This window comes from Pelecanus crispus, chromosome W, assembly GCF_030463565.1.
Source record: "Pelecanus crispus isolate bPelCri1 chromosome W, bPelCri1.pri, whole genome shotgun sequence".
In the NCBI taxonomy this organism is placed as follows: domain Eukaryota; kingdom Metazoa; phylum Chordata; class Aves; order Pelecaniformes; family Pelecanidae; genus Pelecanus; species Pelecanus crispus.
This window is the reverse complement of record NC_134675.1, coordinates 7,997,794-8,021,992: the sequence shown is the minus strand read 5'-3', so window position 1 is coordinate 8,021,992 and position 24,199 is coordinate 7,997,794. Positions and strand designations below refer to the sequence as shown.

The 24,199-nt window shown below is 41.3% G+C and overlaps 1 protein-coding gene across 1 annotated transcript in view; it reads left to right on the top strand.

Moving 5' to 3' along the window:
* Positions 1–24,199, top strand: part of LOC142596490 (potassium/sodium hyperpolarization-activated cyclic nucleotide-gated channel 1-like) — a 221,175-nt gene that overhangs the window by 87,946 nt on the left and 109,030 nt on the right. Inside the window, exon 3 of the mRNA XM_075725613.1 lies at positions 14,806–14,967. Coding sequence (XP_075581728.1) covers positions 14,806–14,967 — 162 coding nt within the window. The remainder of the gene's footprint in view (positions 1–14,805; positions 14,968–24,199) is intronic.

The window sequence follows — 24,199 nt, the reverse complement described above, 5'->3', positions numbered from 1 at the left end:
AAAATATCTTACCATAATAAATAACCATGTTAAAATATAACAAATTACTTAATATTAATTTATTTGTTCAAAAATAATGTGAAAAACTCAGTCCAGGCACAATGTCCCCTCATCAGCTCTTCATCATTATGACTGATAGCATTAAAACACAAAGTCCAAAACAATTGCATATTGAATCCGGAAAAATTTTACCCATCAGAAGCAAGTATTATTTTAAATAATATTTTGGAAATAGGGCCACAAAAATAATCCGAGGGCTGGAGCACCTCTCCTTCGATGACAGCCTGAGATAGTTGGGGTTGTTTAGCCTGGAGAAGAGAAGACCTTATTGCGACCTTCCAATACTTAAAGGGGGCCTACAGGAAGGATGGGGACAATCTTTTTAGCAAGGCCTGTTGTGACAGGACAAGGAATAATGGATTTAAACTAAAGAAGAATAGATTTAGACTAGACATAAGGAAGAAATTTTTTACAATGAGATTGGTGAAGTACTGGAACAGGTTGCCCAGAGAGGTGGTAGAGGCCCCATCCCTGGCAACATTCAAGGTCAGGTTGGATGGGGCTCTGAGCACCCTGATCTGGTTAAAGCTGTCCCTGCTCACTGCAGGGGGGTTGGGCTAGATGACCTCTAAAGGTCCCTTCCAACCCAAAGCATTCTATGATTCTATGAAATAGGCAAAAAAAAAGAACCGAAACAGGAGCATAGAAGAACACTTCTTTCTTCTTACTGTAGTTCCTCTTTTCTGATATTACTCGTATGCCTTTTTTGTCTTTTTTCTTTTCAATCTCTCACTTTTTCATAGACTATCCATAAAGATCTGTACAGACTTTTGAGTATTCAGAACTGTGTGCAAATTATGTTTGTGGACATGCAATCATACACTCACTTTTCATAATCATAGAATCATAGAATCGTTTAGGTTGGAAAAGACCTTTAAGATCATCCAGTCCAACCATTAACCTAACACTACCAAGTCCACACTAAAGCAATCAAGGGTAGACTAGACTAAACCATGTCCCAGAGTGCCACATCTACCCGTTTTTTGAACGCTTCCAGGGATGGTGACTCCACCACCTCTCTGGGCAGCCTGTTCCAATGCTTGACTACCCTTTCCATGAAGAAATTTTTCCTAATATCCAACCTAAACCTCCCCTGGCGCAGCTTGAGCCCATAATGTATTAAACCAAGTAAACATAATATTTCACAAGACAGGGTATTGTATGCAAATCTCCAAAGTACTTTCTTTGAACCAGTAATATTTTTATTACTACATGAAGTTTTTAGCAGGCAACTCAGTTCTTAATTTCTGCTGGCAAACTTTGAGGTGATTATTAAGACTACTATTATGGCGTGTTCTTTCTACCTACTCAGGCATCAGTTTGTTTTTTGTATTTAACTTCTAAAACCCAAAAAGACGTCCTTTATGTGATTTTGAGTGACAGTAAGATTTTAACTGTTGACTTCATTTGCACTTCCTGGAAAAAAGTTTTTTATAATGCAGTTCAGTTAGCCATATAATTTTAAAAATCATTTTTCAATATCATGAAACATTGACTTAGACCTCAAATCATTGATATGTAATTAGCATAATAATTTATTCATATATATACTTTTAGATGTTATTCCTTTGATTTTTTTAAGTGTGTGTGTGATTATGTGGTTTTATCATGTTTGCTATTACCAAGATTACCATAAGAATAAATGAATTTTCTGTGTTTTGGGCTTTAAGCATCCAACTGATGAAGAGTTCTGACCTCCACACAGTATCATGCATTAATCTTCTGCCTTGACTTGTACTGACAATCCTTGATATAACCAAAGTCTTATCTTTTTTATAAAGATTGGCCTATGAACTCTTCTTTTAGATTACTATAAAAAGCAAAATTTAGATTCTAATACAGTATGGAATTTTACATATTTTATTCATGGCTTATATTTAATCTTAAGAACCCAAATATATAAACGTTAAAATGTAACAGTTGTGCCTCGTAAAACAACATTTTGGGGCTTTTTAAAATGAAGTTATCACATGCTATTAAAACAAAGCATTCTGAATCAATTTGTTTTCATAACTTTTATTCCACAGGAAATTTAAGATAATGACTTTTCTTTTCAATTCCTTGCCCATTATTTCCATGTTTGGAAGATTAACCTCAACAGCTTCAGTAAGACACCAACTTTAGTTCCCCAGGAGAAATATTCCTCATTATTTCAGTTGTTTGCTATTAGATCATTATGTTGCTGTATTATATTTAGGGCAATTAGTTTGAAGCTCAGATATGCAGCAGTATGACTTTGTGGGTGGGCATCATGTAAAAAGAACTGGTGATTTTAAGAATGTTAATGAACCAACCTCTTAAATCTCAAACTGATTCTTTTGGGGGTTTAGGATGATGTAAGAGAAAATTTTCTTTTCCTTTTATTCACACACTTTATTTTGCTTCCCAAGCCTGGTTCTGGCTAAGACAAGAGAAGCTCCTTGAAGTAATTGCAGCCTGTCATGACATACAGGAGATCTAGTGAAAGAAAAAAACACCGAGATAATTGTTTTACAGAAACAATAGTTTCAGATACAATTTTTATAAACATGCAAACTTTCAAGTTTCTGTGTACAACCAATCTTCTGATGCTTCCTACTTTCAGAAAGTATCTGATTTCATTTCATATTCAGAGTTCGGAAGTTAAAACATGACTACCCTAAAAAAAAAAAAAAACAAACTAATGAAGTTTAGGAAAATACTGAGGTTGAAAGAAGTTGGTTACATGTGTCCCATTTGTACCATACTGATTGTAAAAATATATTGTTTTGGGATATGCTGGTACTTTATATGTATTTATAAATGCTTCCTGCAGTGTTTATTCATTTTTATTGAATTTGGGTAGAAGTCTTTCTTTTTCTTCAGTTATGGTTGTCCCAGTTAAACCTAAAAGCATTTGATTCTTTAGATGCTTTATGTACCTGAGTCCATACTTTGAAACATCCTGGGATGCATTTAATATTCAAGGCAACCCTTGTTCATAGACACAACAGACAGAACTAAGAAGTCTGAAAGGGATCACAGGAAATGTTGTTCGTGATCTGTTTTACTGTTGTTTACTCTCTTTTAAATATGTGGCTCAAAGGAGTGTTATAATCTCCAAAGTTATGTTTTAAAAATGGAAATCAAAAGGGTTCAAGGTTTGTGAGACTTGAGTGATCAAAAATGGTGTAAAACAATTATCAGATATGGCACTTTTTGTGAAGACTTCGGTACTTCCTAAGGATATCCCTAAATTGTCTCAGTGGTGTTGACACATTTTGTGGTAGACTTCTTTATAAATATATCTCTGATACTGATTGTTTTATTTCATGTTTAATAAGGATGAAAAAAGCTTGTGCAAGTATATTAAAACTGGGGAACTTAGGCTTCAGAAGCTCATATTAATTCCTAAAAATGTAATCAGGTATCTGACTTTATGCCCTTATATTTGAAATGTTGTAGGCAGTGATATTTTTTAGGATTCACATTGCTCGCTCTGCTGCCCTTTTCAGCACTGTGGGAGTCCCTGCCTTGGCCTTTCTGTGGGCAGATGAGTGATGGTGAATAACATTTCTTTTCTCTTGTTTCTATCAGAGTACATCCACACATTAATATGAGAAACAGTTCCTCTCGCTCAGCTAGTAAGATAAATCATAGATAATATTTTGGGCCATTTAGAGACTGGCTGTATCTTCAAGCTGCCTTCTTTGTAAGATACAAATAATTATAAAAGATAATAAATGAAATGTTCCTTCTAGCTCAGCTCCACCCAGAGAGGTCTCCAGCTTGAGTTCAGTGATGCTGTAACTTGAGATACTTGGCCCATCAAGAAGCTTGAGCTGAAGGTCAGGCGATGTTGATGCTTGAAATAATGCTGAAATGGAAACTGAGCTATACTTCAAGCTGACAAAACTCTCAGTCTCTGTGCTCATGTACAGTTCAAGTATTATTTGCCATATGGTCACTCTCAATTTGGTACTATAACTTAAGGAGAATAGCTTCAGCTACATTTTGTCACGAAGACAGACTGTTAGTATTGCATGTTTGTATCTTTCTGACAGCTATGAACTGGGGGTTCTTTTGTTTGTTTTTACTTTGCTTCAATTAATGAAGGTAGAGGCTTAGTCTAATAAGGTACATTCTGTCATCAAAATAAGTGATGAATGAGACCTCCACTTCTGTAAAAACACAGTGGAAATTAGCACTGTATTTTTTATTTCAGGATCCTGAGGTTTGTCAGTCTTGGCTTGTTTTCTTCATTGTATAACTAAAGTGACTGCTCCTCCCTATTTTGATGTCAAGACAGGTCACACACATTAATCACAACAGCATAATAAAAACACTCATTTTGGCAGTGAAGTCATGCCCTCTGTGTGAGAGGTAATATATTAGTATGGCATTGGCAAATTTACAATAGAAAATATATATTGCGGAATTTATATATAGTAAATAAATTTTGCTTCCTGGTTATATGTGACCTTTCCAAGGCTTGCCTAATTCTTCCTTCAGCAAAGTAGTTTTATTAATGCTTTCAGGTTTAACCTGGACATAGCACACTGTCACATTTATATGTTGTTGTGCTGTTCTTTTTGCTCCAGAGAAGCTAGCTTCCATTTGTACATGCCTTGAAGTGCAATAAATGGGACTTCTATTATAAAACCTAATGTCAGATTGACTCCATCTAGAAAATAACAATTTTTAAAGTTTGCATAAAAAAGGGCCATTCTCTGCTCTTTTTCTTTGATATGTTTGATTAAAAATAGTTTGTTCTGTTTATTAAATCACTGGTGTCTTACCTTCAGGGGCAAATAAAGCAGAAGCAGATCTTTGCATTTGTCATCAGCTTAAGGTCACAAATAAAACTAGATAAAATAGTGCTATATACCTTTCCCCACTACTGAATTATCAATGATGAATTATTTATCATAAAATTAAGCGCACACATCAGGAGTCAGTTGAGCGTAAAATGTTACCCTGAGGGCATAGCCAAGCATTTCAATCATTTGGCATTTACATCTACTTGTGCAGATGTATTTTCAGTGTAGAGTGTAGTAACCCGCAACTCCCAAAGAAATTGGCTTTGGTAGGAGTTGGATCAGACTCATAGTGTCCCAAGTGATATTTACAAAAAGAGGCTTTGTGCTCTCCCCCCACTTTTATATTATTTTATTTCCTGAGGAGCTTTGTTACAACCACTATCTTAAAAGTGAACATTTAGCTCAGGTAGGAAAATTTGGATCCTACAGCTTATAATTTCTTTCTAGTTGGTGCTCTGAGGGATAAAGCTAATAATTCTGGACTGACCCAATGATTGAACCAAAAAACCTTTGTCAGTTTTATAACTGTTATTTTGCCCTGCAGTCTAGCCTGAAGTTCCAGTGTTGCCCCTGATACTGCTTTCAGCATGCTTTCCAGAGCTGCCATGCACATGCCGCTCTTTCTGTCTCCCCGCTGTGGCTATTTAATATTCCAGACTCCACACAGCTCACATAGTATGAGTGTCGTTTCATATTGCCCAAGGCATGATGCAAATCCTAATTTGAAGATTAAACCAGAGCTAGCTTTGTGATACTGAACACCTTTAGTACTTCTAAGGTGTAGAAGAGAAGAGGTGTCTGGATGAACTCGGTGATGTGAGATTTGAATACATTTTCCAGGAAGTCCTAAGACTTCTTTTTTTTCTCCTCCTGGAGGAATCAAATTCTGATAATTTATATAAATGAAATTTTATATAAACTGAACTAAAAATCAAAACTGAACAAATATTACATGCCAATTACCAGAAGAAGGCAGAAGAGGTAACCTATGCATTCCACGACAGCACTTCAATAGATTTTGTATTTGTTTAGTTAAACTATACATTCACTATCAACTTAATATGACAGCCCGCAAATACTATTAAGCAGGTGGGTTGGTAAGACAGTTTTTCTGTCTCAGGCTCAGAAATCAGAGTTATCAAGACCAATTTAAAATATACGCTCCATTGTAAGTGTGAGCAATAGTCTGCTTCCTGCTTTACACATGGGAATAAAAGGAGTCATTAATAAAGTGTGAGTATAGAATAGAATCATAGAATCGTTTAGGTTGGAAAAGGCCTTTAAGATCATCCAGTCCAACCATTAACCTAACACTACCAAGTCCACACTAAACCAATTAAGGGTAGACTAGACTAAACCATGTCCCAGAGTGCTACGTCTACCCGTTTTTTGAACACCTCCAGGGATGGTGACTCCACCACCTCTCTGGGCAGCCTGTTCCAATGCTTGACAACCCTTTCCGTGAAGAAATTTCTCCTAATATCCAACCTAAACCTCCCCTGGCGCAGCTTGAGCCCATTTCCTCTCGTCCTATCGCTAACTACTTGGGAGAAGAGACCAACACCCACCTCACTACAACCTCCTTTCAGGTAGCTGTAGAGAGCGATAAGGTCTTCCCTCAGCCTCCTCTTCTCCAGACTAAAGCACCCCAGTTCCCTCAGCTGCTCCTCATAAGGCCTGTGCTCCAGACCCTTCACCAGCTTTGTTGCCCTTCTCTGAACATGCTCCAGCACCTCAATGTCTTTCTTGTATTGAGGGGCCCAAAACTGGACACAGTATTCCAGGTGTGGCCTCACCAGTGCCGAGTACAGGGGGACAATCACCTCCCTGCTCCTGCTGGCCACACTATTCCTGATACAGGCCAGGATGCTGTTGGCCTTCTTGGCCACCTGGGCACACTGCTGGCTCATGTTCAGCCGGCTGTCAACCAGCACCCCAAGGTCCTTTTCAGCCAGGCAGCTTTCCAGCGAACTCTGACTTCTTCAGCAATTTCTTATTCTCTGTGAGCAATATTTTGCCAAAATATTAAAAACTGTTAGTTTGTGGTTACATTTCAGCCATTGTCAAAAGGCATTGTCAGCTCTTTAGGCAAAAATTTAAGATTTCCAGGGTATTGAGAAAAGGTTATTAAAATAATATAGGAAGAAATTACTAGTTTTAAGAAGTGAGTTTATAAACTAAATTTATTATGAAGCATGATTTTGAAGTATATGGAAATTATGAAAAATAACAGCATTATAGCAATCCCCCAAACAAACATGGTAATAATAATAAAAAATATCATGTATAATTGGCTGGGGCTAAACCACAACAAAATGAAACTGATTAGTAAGCAAAAAGGAGATATCTGTTAAATCTTTCCTATTATGTAAAATAAAAACGTAGAAGACTTAGTTCTCAAGGGAATTTTTTTTTTTTCTCAGTTGCAGTAATCTCATGTCACTCTAGTAATTTTTTTTTAAATGTTTTTTCCAAAATTTGCACCTCTTGGTGGTTAAGCTGAATATTTAGGTATGGAATTAGGAGTCTAAATAAAGTGGCCAGAATTGATGCCCAAAACCAGGCTCCATCCAAGTGAAAGAGCCACAGAATGATCATTTTTATGCAGCTCTGATCACAGGATACATACACAGTCTGTTGTGGTGCCTAGACCTGTAGTTACAGAGGTAGGATAAGGATTCAGGAGCCTTGGGTCTATGCAAGTGCTGTTTTGTGGACTCTGGAGAGTTTTGGAGAACCAGATCTTCCCCTGCTTATCACATACACCTAGGTGCACGTTTTCAGAAAAGTGCTCTTTCTAAGTTAGTACAGAAATGATGATGTTTGTTCTCAGTTTGGCTCTGTCATATTTGTGACCTGTTTTTTTAAAAACACTCAGTATCCAATACAGTGAATTATTCTGAAAATCTGGTCTCTTACAGTAAAGCCTAATGGGAAGCTTGAGACAGTATGAAAACAGCATGGGTGGGAACTTTGATTTTTGTCCAGCCCTAGTGTAAAGAAGTGATAACTTGCTTTTCTGGAGCAATATAAAATTCCCAGGGAAGCTGTTATGTCTGTGCAAAATATGTATTATTTCTATCTGATATTCTGCACTTTTTCAGAGAAGTATTCTAGGGGAAATCGTGCTTCCTCTGAAAAAACTTCTGCAACTTTTCATGTGATCAGGAATTCATCTGCACTTTGCATGTGTAATAAAATAAGCATGTGGATAAGGTGTAACCTGAGTGAGTGCTAGTGTTTGAAAACAGTAGTAATCCTTGCTATTTTTTTTTTCAGTTCTTTAAAAGAAAATTATTTCAGTTTCACATATCTACTCTCTCGATTCATATCATGCTTGGCTGAATAGGGAAATTTTGCTGGGACTCAGGGAAAAAAGAAGAGTCTACCACCTTTGGAAGAAGGGGCAGGCAACTTAAGAAGAGTACAGGGATCTATTTAGGTCATGCAGAGAGGAAATTAGAAAGGCAAAAGCCCAGCTAGAACTCAATCTGGCCACGGTTGTAAGAGGTAATAACAAATCTTTCTACAAATAGATTAACAACAGAAAGAGAGCCAAGGAGAATCTCCATACTTTAGTGGATGTGGGGGGGAACATTGCCAACAAAGCTGAGGAAAAGGCTGAAGTACTTAATGCCTTCTTTGCCTCAGTCTTTAATAGCCAGACCAGTCATCCCCAGGGTACTCAGGCCCCTGAGCTGGAAGACAGGGACGGGGACCAGAATGGAGCCCTCATAATCCAGGAGGAAGCGGTTAATTACCTGCTATGCCACCTGGACACTCACAAGTCTATGGGGCCAGATGGGATCCACCTGAGAGTACTGAGGGAGCTGGTGGAGGAGCTTGCCAAGCCACTTTCCATCATCTATCAGCAGTCCAGGTTAACAGGGTGTCCTGGTTTTGGCTGGGATAGAGTTAATTTTCTTCCTAGTAGCAGGCACAGTGCTGTGTTTTGGATGTAGGATGAGAAGAATGCTGATAACACACTGATGGTTTAGTTGTTGCTAAGTACTGCTTATGCTAGTCAAGGACTAGCTTCCCATGCTCTGCCAGGGGCACAAGAAGCTGGGAGGGGGCACAGCCAGAATAGTTGATCCAAACTGCCCCAAGGGCTATTCCATACCATATGATGTCATGCTCAGTATAGAAACTGGGGGGGATTGGCCAGGGAGCAGCGATCGCTGCTCGGGAACTGTCTGGGTGTCAGTCGGCAGGTGGTGAGCAATTGCATCGTGCATCACTTGCTTTGTATATTGTTATTATTATTATCATTATTATATTGTTATTATTATTACTATTTTACTTTATTTGAATTATTAAACTGTTCTTATCTCAACCCAGGAGTGTCTCTCACTCTTACTCCTCCAATTCTCTCCCCCATCCCATCGGGGTAGGGGGAGTGAGTGAGCGGCTGCGTGGTGCTTAGTTGATGGCTGGGGCTAAACCACGACACAGGGGAGGTCCCTGATGACTGGAGGCTTGCCAACGTGACACCCATCTACAAGAAGGGCCGGAAGGAGGACCCGAGGAACTACAGGCCTGTCAGCCTGACCTCGGTGCCGGGAAAGATTATGGAGCGGTTCATATTGAGTGTGCTCAACAGGCATGTGCAGGTCAACCAGGGGATCAGGCCCAGCCAGCATGGTATCATGAAAGGCAGGTCATGCTTGACCAACCCGATCTCCTTCTATGACCTGGTGACCCGCCTAGTGGATGAGGGAAAGGCTGTGGATGTCATCTACCTGGACTTCAGCAAAGCCTTTGACACAGTCTCCCATAGCATTCTCCTTAGGAAGCTGGCGGCTCATGGCTTGGATGGGCGTACTCTTCGCTGGGTAAAAAACTGGTTGGGTGGCCGAGCCCAGAGAGTTGTGGTGAATGGAGATAAGTCCAGTTGGCGGCCGGTCACGAGCGGTGTTCCCCAGGGCTCCGTTTTGGGGCCAGCCTTGTTCAATATGTTTATTAACAATCTGGATGAGGGGATTGAGTGCACCCTCAGTAAGTTTGCAGATGACACTAAACTGGGTGGGAGTGTCGATCTGCTGGAGGGTAGGATGGCCCTGCAGAGGGACCTGGACAGGCTGGACCAATTCTCAGTATTTTAGGAAAACTGCCAATGATTAAGAGCAAATAAATAATTCAGTGTCGTTTTTCTTGGTGGACTGGTATGTGCAAATTGGATTAATAAATACACTGTAGAAACCAAAGTCTAAAAATATGTAAAATTATTTACATTGTTTCTTCAGTCACCGAGGCGAAGGGCTCCGGAGCGGATGGTCGTGCCGGGCCACCCTTGCTACGGCGGCAAAAAACGCAGGGCGAGAGCGGGCAGCCCAGCCCCCAGCCTAGAGCGGGAAAGGGCGGGAAAGGGCGAGCTGCTGACGTGCGGCAGCTCTGACGCAGCGTGGGCGGGGACAGGAGTGACGGCGGCCAAACCCCCCCACCTATAAAAGCAGCCCCCAGGGAGCACGAGTGGCCAGGACAGGCAAACAGGGCGTGGCGCGTCAGTTTGCGGGGCAGTTCGTGCGGGGAAGGCCGAGTGCCCCCCCTCCTAGTTCCAAAGGGAAACTCAGGCAGTGGTCATCATCCTGCCAGGAGAACACCTGGCAGCTGTGGTTACCACCTGCCCGAAAGCTGCTGCCAGAAGGAATGCGGCGACCCAGATGGAGCTCCCACACAAACATGCAGCCGTCCAGGTCGCCGGCTGCAGGGAGTGCCTGAGCCTGTCACTTGTACCTGAGGGCAGCGGAGACAGCAAATGTCTTCGGTGTGACCAGGTAGATGATCTGCTCAGCCTGGTGGCAGAGCTGAAGGAGGAGGTGGAAAGGCTGAGGAGTATTAGGGAGTGTGAGAGGGAGATAGACTGGTGGAGCCGCACCCTGCCGTCCCTGGGGCCAGGGCAGCAGGTGGAGGCCGCACAAGGAGCGGAGGATCCCCTACCCTCTTGCTGGCAAGCAGAAGGAGGGGATCCAAGAGATGGGGGGGAATGGAAACAGGTCCCTGCCCGGGGAGGCAGGCGAATCCCCTCCCGGCCTCCCTCACCTTCCCAGCTGCCCCTACACAACAGATATGGGGCTCTGGAAGTTGAGGGCCAGGCAAGTGGGGAGGGAGGTGAAGGCAAAGGTCCAGCCAGGGGGTTGCCGAGGGCCAGTCAGTCAACCCCATGGATTACGACTGCCCCTGTTAAGAAAAAAAGGAGGGTAATTGTGGTGGGTGATTCCCTCCTGTGGGGAACTGAGGGCCCAATCTGCCGCCCGGACCCATCCCACAGGGAAGTCTGCTGCCTTCCTGGGGCCTCGGTTAGGGATGTTACTAGGAAACTCCCCGACCTCGTGAGGCCCTCTGATTATTACCCACTGCTGGTTGTACAGGTGGGCAGTGATGAGATTACAGAGAGAAGTCCTAAAGCAATGAAGAGGGACTTCAGGGCACTGGGGCGATTGGTTGCAGGATCGGGACCGCAGGTAGTGTTTTCCTCAATCCCCTCAGTGGCAGTTAAGAGTGCTGAAAGGAATGGGAAAACTCACCTGATTAACACGTGGCTCAGAGGCTGGTGCTATCAGTGGAATTTTTGTTTTTTCAATCATGGGGAGGTTTACACAGCACCAGGCCTGCTGGCGGCTGATGGAGTTCAGCTTTCTCCAAAGGGGAAAAGGATTCTCGCTCATGAGTTGGCAGAACTCATTGAGAGGGCTTTAAACTAGGTTTGAAGGGGGAAGGGGATATAAACAGGCTCGCTAGTGAGGAGCCCAGGGGCGTCATGGCAACGTTGGGGGCGGAATCGATAGCCCATCTCAAGTGCATGTACACCAATGCACGCAGCATGGGCAACAAACAGGAGGAGCTGGAAGCCCTTGTGCAGCAGGATGGCTATGACATAGTCGCCATCACAGAAACGTGGTGGGACGACTCTCATGACTGGAGTGCTGCACTGGATGGCTATAAGCTCTTCAGAAGGGATAGGCAGGGAAGGAGAGGTGGTGGGGTGGCTCTGTATGTTAGTGTTACGTCAAGAGGGGTTTGGAAGGTACCCAGTTTATCATTATAGGTCCGGTCCTGTTCAGTGCACTGAACTATCACGATTACAGATGCACAAATAACACAGGCACCTTTCACCTAGTCGTGCTGCATGAACCACCACGGCCACACTTAAAGCGTCTGGTTGTGTTCAGTGAGAACTATCACGTCTAGACCAATGAATCAAAGCAATTTATTAAAGCAACAAACACACAGGTTCTTCAGATTACTGGTGATAAATTCACTGACTGCAAGGCACATGCAAATACTAAAGCATGGGTAACACAGATGCATCAAAAGACATAAAAGCGACTCTATACAGAGGTTTCTAAGTTTCCCGGGGAGGCCCTTGGTATAACCAAGTGTTCATATCTTACCCAAAGGCGTCCCGATGGGGGGGAAGAGTGGCTCAGCTTGTCAGCTGATCCCAGAAGTCAGAGTGGTACACAATGGTATCGTCCCTAACATCCTCTCTCTCTCTTAGGCTAATTTATACTATTTTTCACTTTTCAGGTGGAGCTTGAGGGACTCTAGTCATACATACTTTGTTATGATTGGTGTAAAACTTTCTTGCTTAGTTTTAAAGGTATAGGCTAGGAAAATTTCAAATTCAAAGCGCAATCTCAGTGAGGAGTGGTCGCACCTTAGAGGCGGGTAGGTTTTGGGATGGAGGTGTGTTTTGGTATTATAATGATATTATAATGAGCAAAGTTTACCAAACGGCAGCATTTTGTCAAAACCATGACAGGTTGCTGGCCCAGGGTCTCATATTATACCCTTTCCTATTGTCCTTCTTCATTCATCCACCGTTTGCCCAAGTTCTCACAGTGTTCCATTATACTGCACTCTGTTCCTTTGGTAAGTACATCTATAATAAATTGTTTGCCATGTTCTGGCACGGTCAGGACTATACAGGGACTAAAAGCAGCAGCAATAAGGCGACAAATGCTTCATCTTTTCATGTCCGTAGATAGACCAAGTCTCCGGGCTTGATGGAGTGTACTGGGGAATCCAAGGGCACAGGAGCTGCCCCGGCTGGGCAGAATGCTTCACAGCAGTCCCATCTGGGGTGCCACACAGAGCCTGGCCGTGGTGTCTCCACACCGCTCCACCCTCCGGGTAGAACCAACACACCAAGTTCCCCTGGTATTGCCGGTGTCCACGGTTGCAGGCCCAGGGAACTTCCGTGAAATGGATTCCTTGCATGCCAGCTGCACTCCACCCTGGAGGCTTTTTCAGGGCTGTGCCTTTCCTAAAATTGTGAATCTAAGTTTAATCTCTAAATCACCTCCAGCAATTACTCCACAGTTAGGGAGTGTTTTGACTGTATAGTGCTCGACAGTGGTGATGAAAAGGTCGAGTGCTTATGGGTAAGGATGAGGGGGAAGGCCAACAAGGCAGACGTCCTGTTGGGAGTCCGCTATAGACCACCCAACCAGGATGTAGAGATAGATGGAGCGTTCTACAAGCGGCTGGCAGAAGTCTCGCAATCGCCAGCCCTTCTTCTCATGGGGGACTTCAACTTGCCGGACATCTGCTGGAAATGCAACACAGCAGAGAGGCAACAGTCTCGGAAGTTCCTAGAGTGTGTGGAGGTTAACTTCCTGATGCAGCTGGTAAGCGAGCCTACCAGGGGAGGTGCCTCCCTGGTTGCGAGAGTCCCTTGGGAGGCAGTCCTGAAGGGCAAAGGGGTCCAGGAAGGCTGGGCCTTCTTCAAGAAGGAAGTCTTAAGGGCGCAGGAGCGGGCTGTCCTCGTGTGCCATAAGACCAACTGGCGTGGAAGACGAACGGCCTGGCTGAACAGGGAGCTTTTGCGGGGACTCAGGGAAAAAAGGGAGAGTCTACTGCCATTGGAAGAAGGAGCGGGCAACTCAGGAAGACTACAGGGATGTCGTTAGGTCATGCAGGGAGGAAATTAGAAAAGCAAAAGCCCAGCAAGAACTGAATTTGGCCGCTGTTGTAAAAGATAATAAAAAATGTTTTTATGAGTACATCAACAATAAAAGGAGAGCCAAGGAGAATCTCCATCCTTTGCTGGATGCCGGGGGGAACATTGTCACTAAGGACAAGGAAAAGGCTGAGGTACTTAACGCCTTCTTTGCCTCTGTCTTTAATAGCCAGACCAGTCATCCCCAGGGTACTCAGCCCCCTGAGCTGGAAGACAGGGACGGGGAGCAGAATGGAGCCCTCCTAGTCCAGGAGGAAGCAGTTAATGACCTGCTATGCCACCTGGATGCTCACAAGTCTATGGGGTCAGAAGGGATCCACCCAAGGGTACTGAGGGAGCTGGCAGAGGAGCTCGCCAAGCCACTTTCCATCATCTATCAGCAGTCCTGGAGGTGTTCAAAAAACGGGTAGACGTGGCACTTCGGGACATGGTTTAGTCTAGTCTACCCTTGATTGTTTTAGTGTGGACTTGGTAGTGTAGGTTAATGGTTGGACTGGATGATCTTAAAGGTCTTTTCCAACCTAAACGATTCTGTGATTCTATGATTCACTCAGATTTTGGTGCTTTTAAGAAGGTAAGAAATGTGAAAGTGAATCTTTTCAGAACAGGTCATTGAATTTGCATCTCCCACAAGTTTGTGAGTATTTAGACACCAAGTTCACAGACGAGTAATGGTATCTCTACCTTTACCAAACTTCCCAACTTGTTTTTTTTTTAATTTGTGAGACTTGCTTCAATTGAAAGAAATTGTAGGCCTAAAGAAAATACTTCAGTTGGTGACTTTGGATCTAAAATAAGCCCTTTTCAGCAGCTTATATAACACTTGGGTGCAGCCAAGAGTCAGGTCTGTCAGCACAGCTCTCTGCTCAAATTAATGGGCCTTGCTGAGAACTCTCAGCTTTCTTAGAAGTTCAGGATGATACTTCTTTGTCTTTAACCTGCCTGATGAGAAGTAAATGATTTGCATTTCTGATTTGCATCATGTGTAATTTTTGCCTACAGATTTTCCACATGACATACGATCTGGCCAGTGCTGTGGTGAGAATCTTTAATCTGATCGGAATGATGCTGCTGCTGTGCCACTGGGATGGTTGTCTGCAGTTTTTAGTACCATTACTCCAGGATTTCCCACCAGATTGCTGGGTGTCCCTAAACGGTATGGTTGTAAGTATTGTTCATTTTTCATTGTGCTTTCTAAACATTATTTTTCTAAACAGTTAGCTTCAGACCTAAGTGTAAAAATACATGCCTAGTAATACACTGCCCTGCAATTTATTCAAGGTTACTTTTGGGTTTTGTTGGTTGGCTTGCTAATGAACGAAAGTTTGTTTTGTAGCCTTCGTCACTGATAACATTATATTGACTCATTGTCAGTAAATGAGCCAGAAAATATTTTCAGTTTTAAGGTCATTTTAATTTATTAATCCTCATTCCCTCAAAAAAAACACCAAAAGAAATTTGGAAACACTCAGTTCACCAGTGCTTTCAATGTAGACTCTAGTTTCAGAATGCTCCTGAAGGTATATTATTTGTGTTGGTTTCACCTAATGTTGTCCTCAGTTTATTTTTTAAATAACTTCTGGGTCATCTCATGAAGCCCTTTACCAAGTTGTTCCAACTTAACTGTCAATGTGAGTTTTTTCTAAGTAAAATATGTGAAATACAGATTTACTTCTGTGATAGTTTTGTGTGTCTGAACGGACAGTTCAAGGGTGGAATTTGGCTGTGCCTTATTTATAAGGAAGGGTAATGATGTTCTGCTTGCTTGACCTGTGCCTTAAAATCAATGGCTGTGAAGAATTAAATAGTTTTTATTAATTCAGATAATGAGGTAATACATAGAACATTTTCATAGGAAATACACTGAAAAAGTTATTGAAATGTGCCTATACCAAAAAGAAAAAGCCCCAAGCAACTGTCTCATTGGCCATCTGAAAACATGTGTCTCTCCAGTTTTTACAATCTTAGAATCCATAAAATGACACCTTTACTGTAGATGGGCAACTTGCTCATTCCCACGTATTTCTATTGTAGAAACATAACAGTATTTGTTCCTTTAGGAATGTGATACTGAACATTACTGTGGGAGCTCATTGACTAGGACTGTCAGTCATACAGACAAGTATTTGCAGTCATCAAGCAACATCTTTAATGATAAGCAGCATGTTTGCTGACACCTCATTGTGCATCTTTCCTAAAAAAAAAAAATAGTGACATATCTTCAAAAATGGGATTGCTACAATAAAAGGAGGTCACCAGGATGCTGACTGGCACGTCTTTACATTCTGCTGCATTTTGGGTTCTGCTTTGTAATATCTTTCATTCACATTTAGAAAGGGTACATTTTCTACCAGCTTGTTAAAGATCTGGATGAAAACCATGCTAGAGAGTGAAAGGAAGCCTTGGATTACACTTTTAATGTAAAAAGTATTTAACTGTTAAAGAACACTGAACTATTAAATTCTCTCTCTTCCATAAGAGCTACATTTAATCTAAGAAGGCTGTGCACATGCTCAGGGAGACCCTTCTTTCTGCCTGCCCACACTCAGTTTTTTTATGGAAACAATACTCTCTCTTTACAGGCCACATACTCTTAGAAAGATCCTTTTTGAAAGTTGCACTTTTTTTTTCTCTGGCAACTGAATCTGTTGTTGTTAATGAACATTGTGGGGAAATTTGAAAATTGAGCAGGATTATATTCACAGCATAGGCAGTCTTTTAGTCCTACGGCAAGAGAAAGAGTTGTGGACTGACAGCCTGGAATCAGGAGCATATCTAAGGCCACTGTTGGGGGAAACAACTAGACCTTTCTTCTGACCCCGTCATGATGTTATGAGACGTTCCCTGATTGCTTTCCAGGCTCTGGAAGTGAATTCTTTAGCACTGAATACAGACAGAGATCCCATCACGGAATATCAGTCCTCTGAAATGATAGAGGGAATAGAAGGATTATGATGATGATGATGATGATGATGGTTATATGGTTTGCTGGTGTATTCAGAGTCTAACCAACTGTTAACTTTGGAATTTGGAAAGGTATCAGGTTCCTGATACTACAAGAGCTTTGGGAAGAGGGGTACCTTACTCCCCTTAGTATACTGTAGCATATAACAATTTAATCTGCTCTGAATTTAAACACTTTTGTTACTGAAATGACTGCACCTAATACTGGGGTTTAGACTCAAATGCTGCTGAGACAGAAAGTCAGATAAGAATATTATTATTTCTTCTGGCCTTAAGTTCTTTATCTGTGAACTGGTAGTGATGGCCACGGTGAAAGGCCAATACTGTCAGGAAGAGGAGGTCTTTCCCTAGCCCCAGCTAATGCACCTTTCTGTCAAAGTATTCCCTTCTACTCAGATTTTAGTCAGGGATTTTAGTAGATTAGTAGGTAAAGATAACTCCTTGCACCTGCATACATTTGGAGTTTTGTTCAAATTTCTGAGTCAAAGAATTGTGAAATACAACTGCTTGAAGAAAGGCAATATTGCCTCTGCCCCTCTTTGAATTTCAATCTTTTTTTGAGTAGGGGAGGGTTTGTGTGAGCATTTCCTGAGATTCACACTGTGGCTCCAATGTACATTCCTCAAAATGACATTGTTATAAGGGCTAACCTCAGGCTAATACACCAACTTTTCTTTGAAGTATAATTTTAACACTTATTCATGTTGATCATTGCCTTGAAGATTTATTCAAGCCAATGTATGCTCAGCCAGAAAAAGTTAGTTTTCCAGTATGCAGCACAGCCAGTGGTCAGTTGCAAGCCAGAGCATCTGCAGATAACTTGATGCTAAAGGAAATAAGGATGCCATGAGGATGACATGCTGTCTCCTCAGTTGACACAGCCCAGCATACTCTTCCAGCCCATAGTTGTCTTCTGTCTTGCACATTAGTTGCTTCAGGCTGTAGAGTGCAAGAACTTCTAAAAGTCTTCTCCTGAAAACTGTTTCTTCTGTACGATCTGATATGTGAAAGTACTCAAATTCCACAGGCATGCTCATGGTTAAGAAAAATAACATAGGTTAAATTTAATGTCACAAAGCAATAGGATAATGAAACCAAGCTGCAGTTTGCTTACTGCCTCTCTGAACAATGAGACTGAATGCAATTAAAGCAAAACAAATTGATTGGATTTTCATCTTTGAAAGGATGATAAAAATGTCACAGTGGATCATGAAGTAGACTATGAAATGAAATGGAAAGCCTCCTGTGTAAAAGGGAATAAGATCACCATTGGCTAATACTGCACCAACCTACAGCCTAAGTAGTTCAACAAAAATGTTCAGATCACATTGGGATATTAATAATATTAATATTAAACCCAGATTGTATTTGTACTCTCAGATTGGCCTTCTTGGCTAGTTCCTAACATTGGCCTTCATGTTGCTATGAAATGAAAGCCAGAGCTGGTATCTTCCTTTAATTTTTCTAAATGTGATCCCACTTGCCCACTTTTATATCTTTACTGCTATTTGATTGCACTGACTTTATTAATGCTGAGTTACTATTGACAAGCAGGATCTTGTGCTCTTCCAGAATATCAATGAACTTATTCAAAATAAGAAAACCAGTAAATACAATATAAAAGTAAGCAGCAGATGGGGTTTTTTTCTGCTCACTTTAAGTCATGTTCCAACCAATCCATTACAAAAAAAATAACAAAAAAAGATAACAGTCAATTACTTCTGTGAGGGTATATGGTGCTCTGATGCTGTTCCTAGGGTTTTTTAACACTAGGATTGAGAGTTTCATTCCTTAAAAAGGTCTTTTCTGAAGAAGTTTCACAGACTTTCCTAATGATACTGCCTAATTTCTCCTTGGCTCAGAAAGCCTATTATCCACAGCTTCTTGTATGATTTACCCTCAGCTATCTGATCTGCATTGCTTCAGACTAGTGTATTTCCATAATGACTCATACACCAAACATCTTTATCATACCTCAGATTTTGAGCCAATAGTTCTTTAGAAAATTAGGATTAAAACTTTTAGCTGAAACCAGGGGAGGCACAAGAACAGAAAAACACAGTGATCCTCTCCTATAGTCAGTCTGTGCAAACTGAGATTCTTCCTTTTGCATTTGGTTTCAGCTGCAGTGAATTACAAAAAAACAGTGTGTAAGTCCCAACTGATGAACAGTTATAGCCAGGTCTTATATGGGACAGAGTTTCTAGGCAAGTAGAGATGAGAGATGAAATTTTTGCCACTGATGTCATCTGGCCATCTAAGCATGACTGCCTGCAATAAAGCATCCCTTGCAGTAGATTATTTTTTGTTGTATTCGAAGTTTGCGCTTGCTTTTCATATCACCTATGGCAAAGTCTCAAAGGCATGTTAGTCCTTGAAGTAACAGTATCTGAAGAGCCCCAACCTCTATTTTCCTGTCTATATATGCAATAATTCATTGGGTGGTTAGGAAAAGGTCCTTTAATCAAGGTATTTACCTGAAATTTCCAGATTTTTCACATACAATGTTCCCTTAGGGAGATAAAAATCTAGCAGAGAAGTATAGAATTTAACTTGAATGCTGAGGTTTTTAAAAGCCAAAAGGGATTGTAAAGCTTTTGGAAAGGGGTACTTTGCTGGCATTTCTCATGGCAGTCAGACGATGTTTGCTCAGCAAGAACCCTTCAGGTACTCTGGTTTCTTTGTTTTGGCTTTTCCTTACAGTTCTTGCAGTTGGATTGTTTCCAACTCCTGGGGGTTTTTAGGTTTTGGATTTGGTGAAGGGGGATTTTGCATTATGTTAACTCCCCTTTGTGTCACATCATTTGCTCAGGGGCAAAGGAAATCAAATGTTAGACTTCAGATTCTCATCTCTGACAGTATCACCATTGAAAAGAATTTGGAATTTCTGCTGTAGAGTCTGAAAGTCCTTCCCATTATAAAATGAATGGCTTGAATACTTGATAGGGAAATTCAGAAATGCAGGAGATGGTGAGGATTTATAATGCTCTAAGAATTATGCTAACATATTTATAATATGCACAAAAACTATTTAGTAATAACACACAACTTTAATTTTAATTCTTAAAATTTCTTAGTAATGAACACCATTTTCAAATACAGAATCACATGTAGATCTCTGCTTTACTCAGTGAAGATCAAGGAATGCATTATAGTCATTTGATGTGTTATTCAGCATTGGATTTTCTCCTTTTTGATAATGCATCAGCTTAGCACCTTCTTCCCTATAGTTGGCCATTAGGGCAGCTAATTTTTTCATGAGATTTTTCTGCATTTGATCATTATGTGATAATCATAATTTAGTACTTCACATGTTTTTGAGTACCTTTTTATTATATATTAAGATATTGTAGAGCCATGTTCAAAGCATAGATTGCTCTGACTTTGTTTGCAATGCCAAGCAATAAATGCTTATGTAAATCAAATCCCACAATCTTAAATTGGGTGCTTAGAAAATATGGAACATATGGGAATGATCCGATTACTAGAGGCACCTGACCTCGGTGCCGGGGAAGATTATGGAGAGGTTCATCTTGAGCGAACTCCACAGGCAAGTACAGGTCAACCAGGGGATCAGGCCCAGCCAGCATGGGTTCACAAAAGGCAGGTCCTGCTTGACCAACCTGATCTCCTTCTATGACCTGGTGACCCGCCTGGTAGATGATGGAAAGGCTGTGGATGTCATCTACCTCGACTTTAGCAAAGCTTTTGACACCGTCTCGCATAATATCCTCCTCGGGAAGCTGGCAGCTCACGGCTTAGACAGGCATACTCTTCGCTGGGTAAAGAACTGGTTGGGTGGCCGAGCCCAGAGAGTAGTGATAAATGGTGTTAAGTCCAGTTGGCGGCCGGTCACGAGCGGTGTTCCGCAGGGCTCTGTTTTAGGGCCAGTCTTGTTCAATATCTTTATCAATGATCTGGATGAGGGGATCGAGTGCACCCTCAGTAAGTTTGCAGACGATACCAAATTGGGTGGGAGTGTCGATCTGCTCGAGGGTAGGATGGCCCTGCAGAGGGACCTGGACAGACTGGATCGATGGGCCGTGGCCAACTGGATGAGGTTCAACAAGGCCAAGTGCCGGGTCCTGCACTTCGGTCACAACAACCCCATGCAACGCTACAGGCTTGGGGAGGAGTGGCTGGAAAGCTGCCTGGCCGAAAAGGACCTGGGGGTGTTAGTGGATAGCCGGCTGAACATGAGCCAGCAGTGTGCCCAGGTGGCCAAGAAGGCCAACAGCATCCTGGCTTGTATCAGGAATGCTGTGGCCAGCAGGAGCAGGGAGGTGATTGTCCCCTGTACTCGGCGCTGGGGAGGCCGCACCTGGAATACTGTGTCCAGTTTTGGGCCCCTCACTACAAGAAAGACATTGAGGTGCTGGAGCGTGTTCAGAGGCGGGCAACGAAGCTGGTGAAGGGTCTGGAGAACAAGTCTTATAAGGAGCGGCTGAGGGAGCTGGGGTTGTTTAGCCTGGAAAAGAGGAGGCTGAGGGGAGACCTTATCGCTCTCTACAACTACCTGAAAGGAGGTTGTAGTGAGGTGGGTGTTGGTCTCTTCTCCCAAGTAGCTAGCGATAGGACAAGAGGAAATGGGCTTAAGCTGCGCCAGGGGAGGTTTAGACTGGAAATTAGGAAAAATTTCTTTACGGAAAGGGTGGTCAGGCATTGGAACAGGCTGCCCAGAGAGGTGGTGGAGTCACCATCCCTGGAGGCGTTTAAAAAACGGATAGATGTGGCACTTCGGGATATGGTTTAGTCTGGTCTACCCTTGATTAGTCTAGAGTGGGCTTGGTAGTGTAGGTTAATGGTTGGACTGGATGATCTTAAAGGTCTTTTCCAACCTAGATGATTCTATGATTCTATGATTCTATGATTCTACTACTCTAACGTATTTTATACTCATATATTCATATTTATGTATGTCTATTTAGTTATAGCAAATGATTCTAGGAACAGATGAAAGATTGAAATTACCTGTCAGAGATGGACTGTGATCAAAATATTAGTTAAGCGGGAATTGCCCAATTCAGATAAGTGCTCTATTTACAATGCAATTTGGAAATATGGTAATACCAATAACGACAATATGTAATTGACATTCTTAGGACTAAGGTACCCATATTTTGGGAATCTACACTGAATAATAATATCCCTTCTAGTATGTGCAGTTGTTCAGAATTGAGTTGTTGCGCGCTCTTGCACACAGCACTGACCCAGCCAGTGGGGTCAGTCCATTTCCCGCTGCATCAAGATGATGAAGTAATGACCTGTTTCAGTGGGTTGGGATCAAGTGTTAAGCCTAAAAATATATTAGTTCATTTGATTTGACACTATAAGAAACTGCAGAGGAAAATTTTGTAGATGTGCAGTGCTAAATGACAAGGTATGCTTAATGTAGACTGAGGATTTGTGTTAACTGCAATACTAAAGTTTTATGCCAAGCTAGCAAGGACCAGAGAAATGGGGTAGCTGAGGACACTGTTGATTTAACTCAATGTGTTGTGATCAATGAAGAGGAAAACAAATCAAGTTCTCATTTTTACAACAATTGCTGAGGCTTTAGGAAGATGACATAGATTTTGGCTTATGCTTTTTTCTGTTCTCTGACAGGTTAGCAGGTCATCCGCTTTTGCAGGGCTAGAATACCCGTAGAAAAGGAAGTAATAAAAACTTTTCCTTCTTACCTTCTTGCTTTTGGTATAATATTGTATATAATTTTGCTGATGTCTCCTGTACTTTTGGACGGTGTATTTTAGTAGATTTCTGATGTGCTTACATAAAAGCAGTTATTAGATTTCCCGTGCCTCATATATACTGAAAATATTTCATTATTTATATTTTTTCTGTGTATTGATTTCTGCAACAGGAAATTGATTCCAAATAATAAGCAAGTTCCTGTGATCCAACCCAGCATCTATACAGTATGCTTTAAAAGTTATTTCCATCATGGCTGCTGTTTCTTGTCCTAAAAATTGTATTAATTTGTTCCAAACTACTTTCTTATTGTTTCTTTTATGTCTTCTGGTTGAGACTATTATCTTTCTCTTTCAAGCCATGCAAGCCATGATAACTGGTGCAGGGCAGTGCTCTCTCTTCTCTTTTCTCCTCTTTTCTCTCTTCTAATAATCTGAAATATAGCAGAAACTGTTTTAGATTCTGTGAAAGTATGGCCTCACTGGTTCACTAACCTAAAATGATGATAAATTTATTCATCTTCATGACTTACTACAATTGATGTGTTCTTGGGTTATCATTTTGAGCTCATTGTGCTAATACCATGAGCTAATTGAGACGTAGAACCTTCAAAGTTGAAAAATAAATGTGAAAAATCATTTACAGAGAGGTTTAAAACTTCCTAAAAGTTTAACATTAGTGAAAGTATTCATGTTATCCATGAATATTTGGATTACAACTGAGACAAAACTGAAAACAGTCCTTCAAAGGAGGTATTCCCAGTTGTAATCCCACAACTCCACCAACCTTGGAAACTGTTTAGCATTATGAACTCAAGTACTGTCATAAGCCCTGCTACCTTACTTTACTCTCACTAAAATACTTTAAACTCAGTGTAGCAGTACTGTTATAATTATTCTATGATTTAATGCCGATGGTGATAGTTATCTCGGTAGATATTGGTGTTCAGTCCTGCAGAGAAAGGATCTAAATTAGGACACCTGTGTTTGTAAGTGTTGATTGTAGCACTGTGTTACTGATGTGATAATAGGTGCTAAAGAGGATGACTTCTGTAATGAATTAGTTGACTGCCTTGCGTGCTTCTGTTTCTTTCAGAGAGCTGGTTTTCCTTATATGGGATAAGAATAATGAAACAATTAGTTGGAGGAAGCATGCAAAAGCAAATTGATGTACCTAATAGATACTAACTTATTTCCACACTTTTTCTTCATTGTCATAAGAGCTAGTAGGAAATTATCAAGATGTGGATGCAAGGAGGGATTTGCCCATTTATCATCAAAATTTAATTTCCATTCCCCCCCAACAATCAACCCAACTCATAAATTTTTATACTGCAGTATACTGTGAAGGGATTTCTGGTAAACTGTAAATTACAAAATATTTTATGTAAGCCTTAAGCTTGAAAGAATACAAGTAATTGCATGTAATATGGTTAAGTCTAATGTTGTATGTGATAGACATTCTAGGGAAAAATAATAAGCATCATAATGCATGCCTTAAGCCATTTCTTTAACAAAAAAGTGAACAAAAGCAGAAACATAAGTTGGACCTGTCATATTTTAGAACCTTGTATCCCCCATTTGCCTTAGAATGAATATTCAGGGGGAGAGTTATATGCACCTCATGGCCAAATGCAGCTTCTCTGTTGTAAAAGAGAGCATTCCCTTTGTTTCATGGGAGCTGAATCAGGCTACTTTGCTCTGTCTCTATAAATTTAACACTAAGTGTTTATCTGCATGTT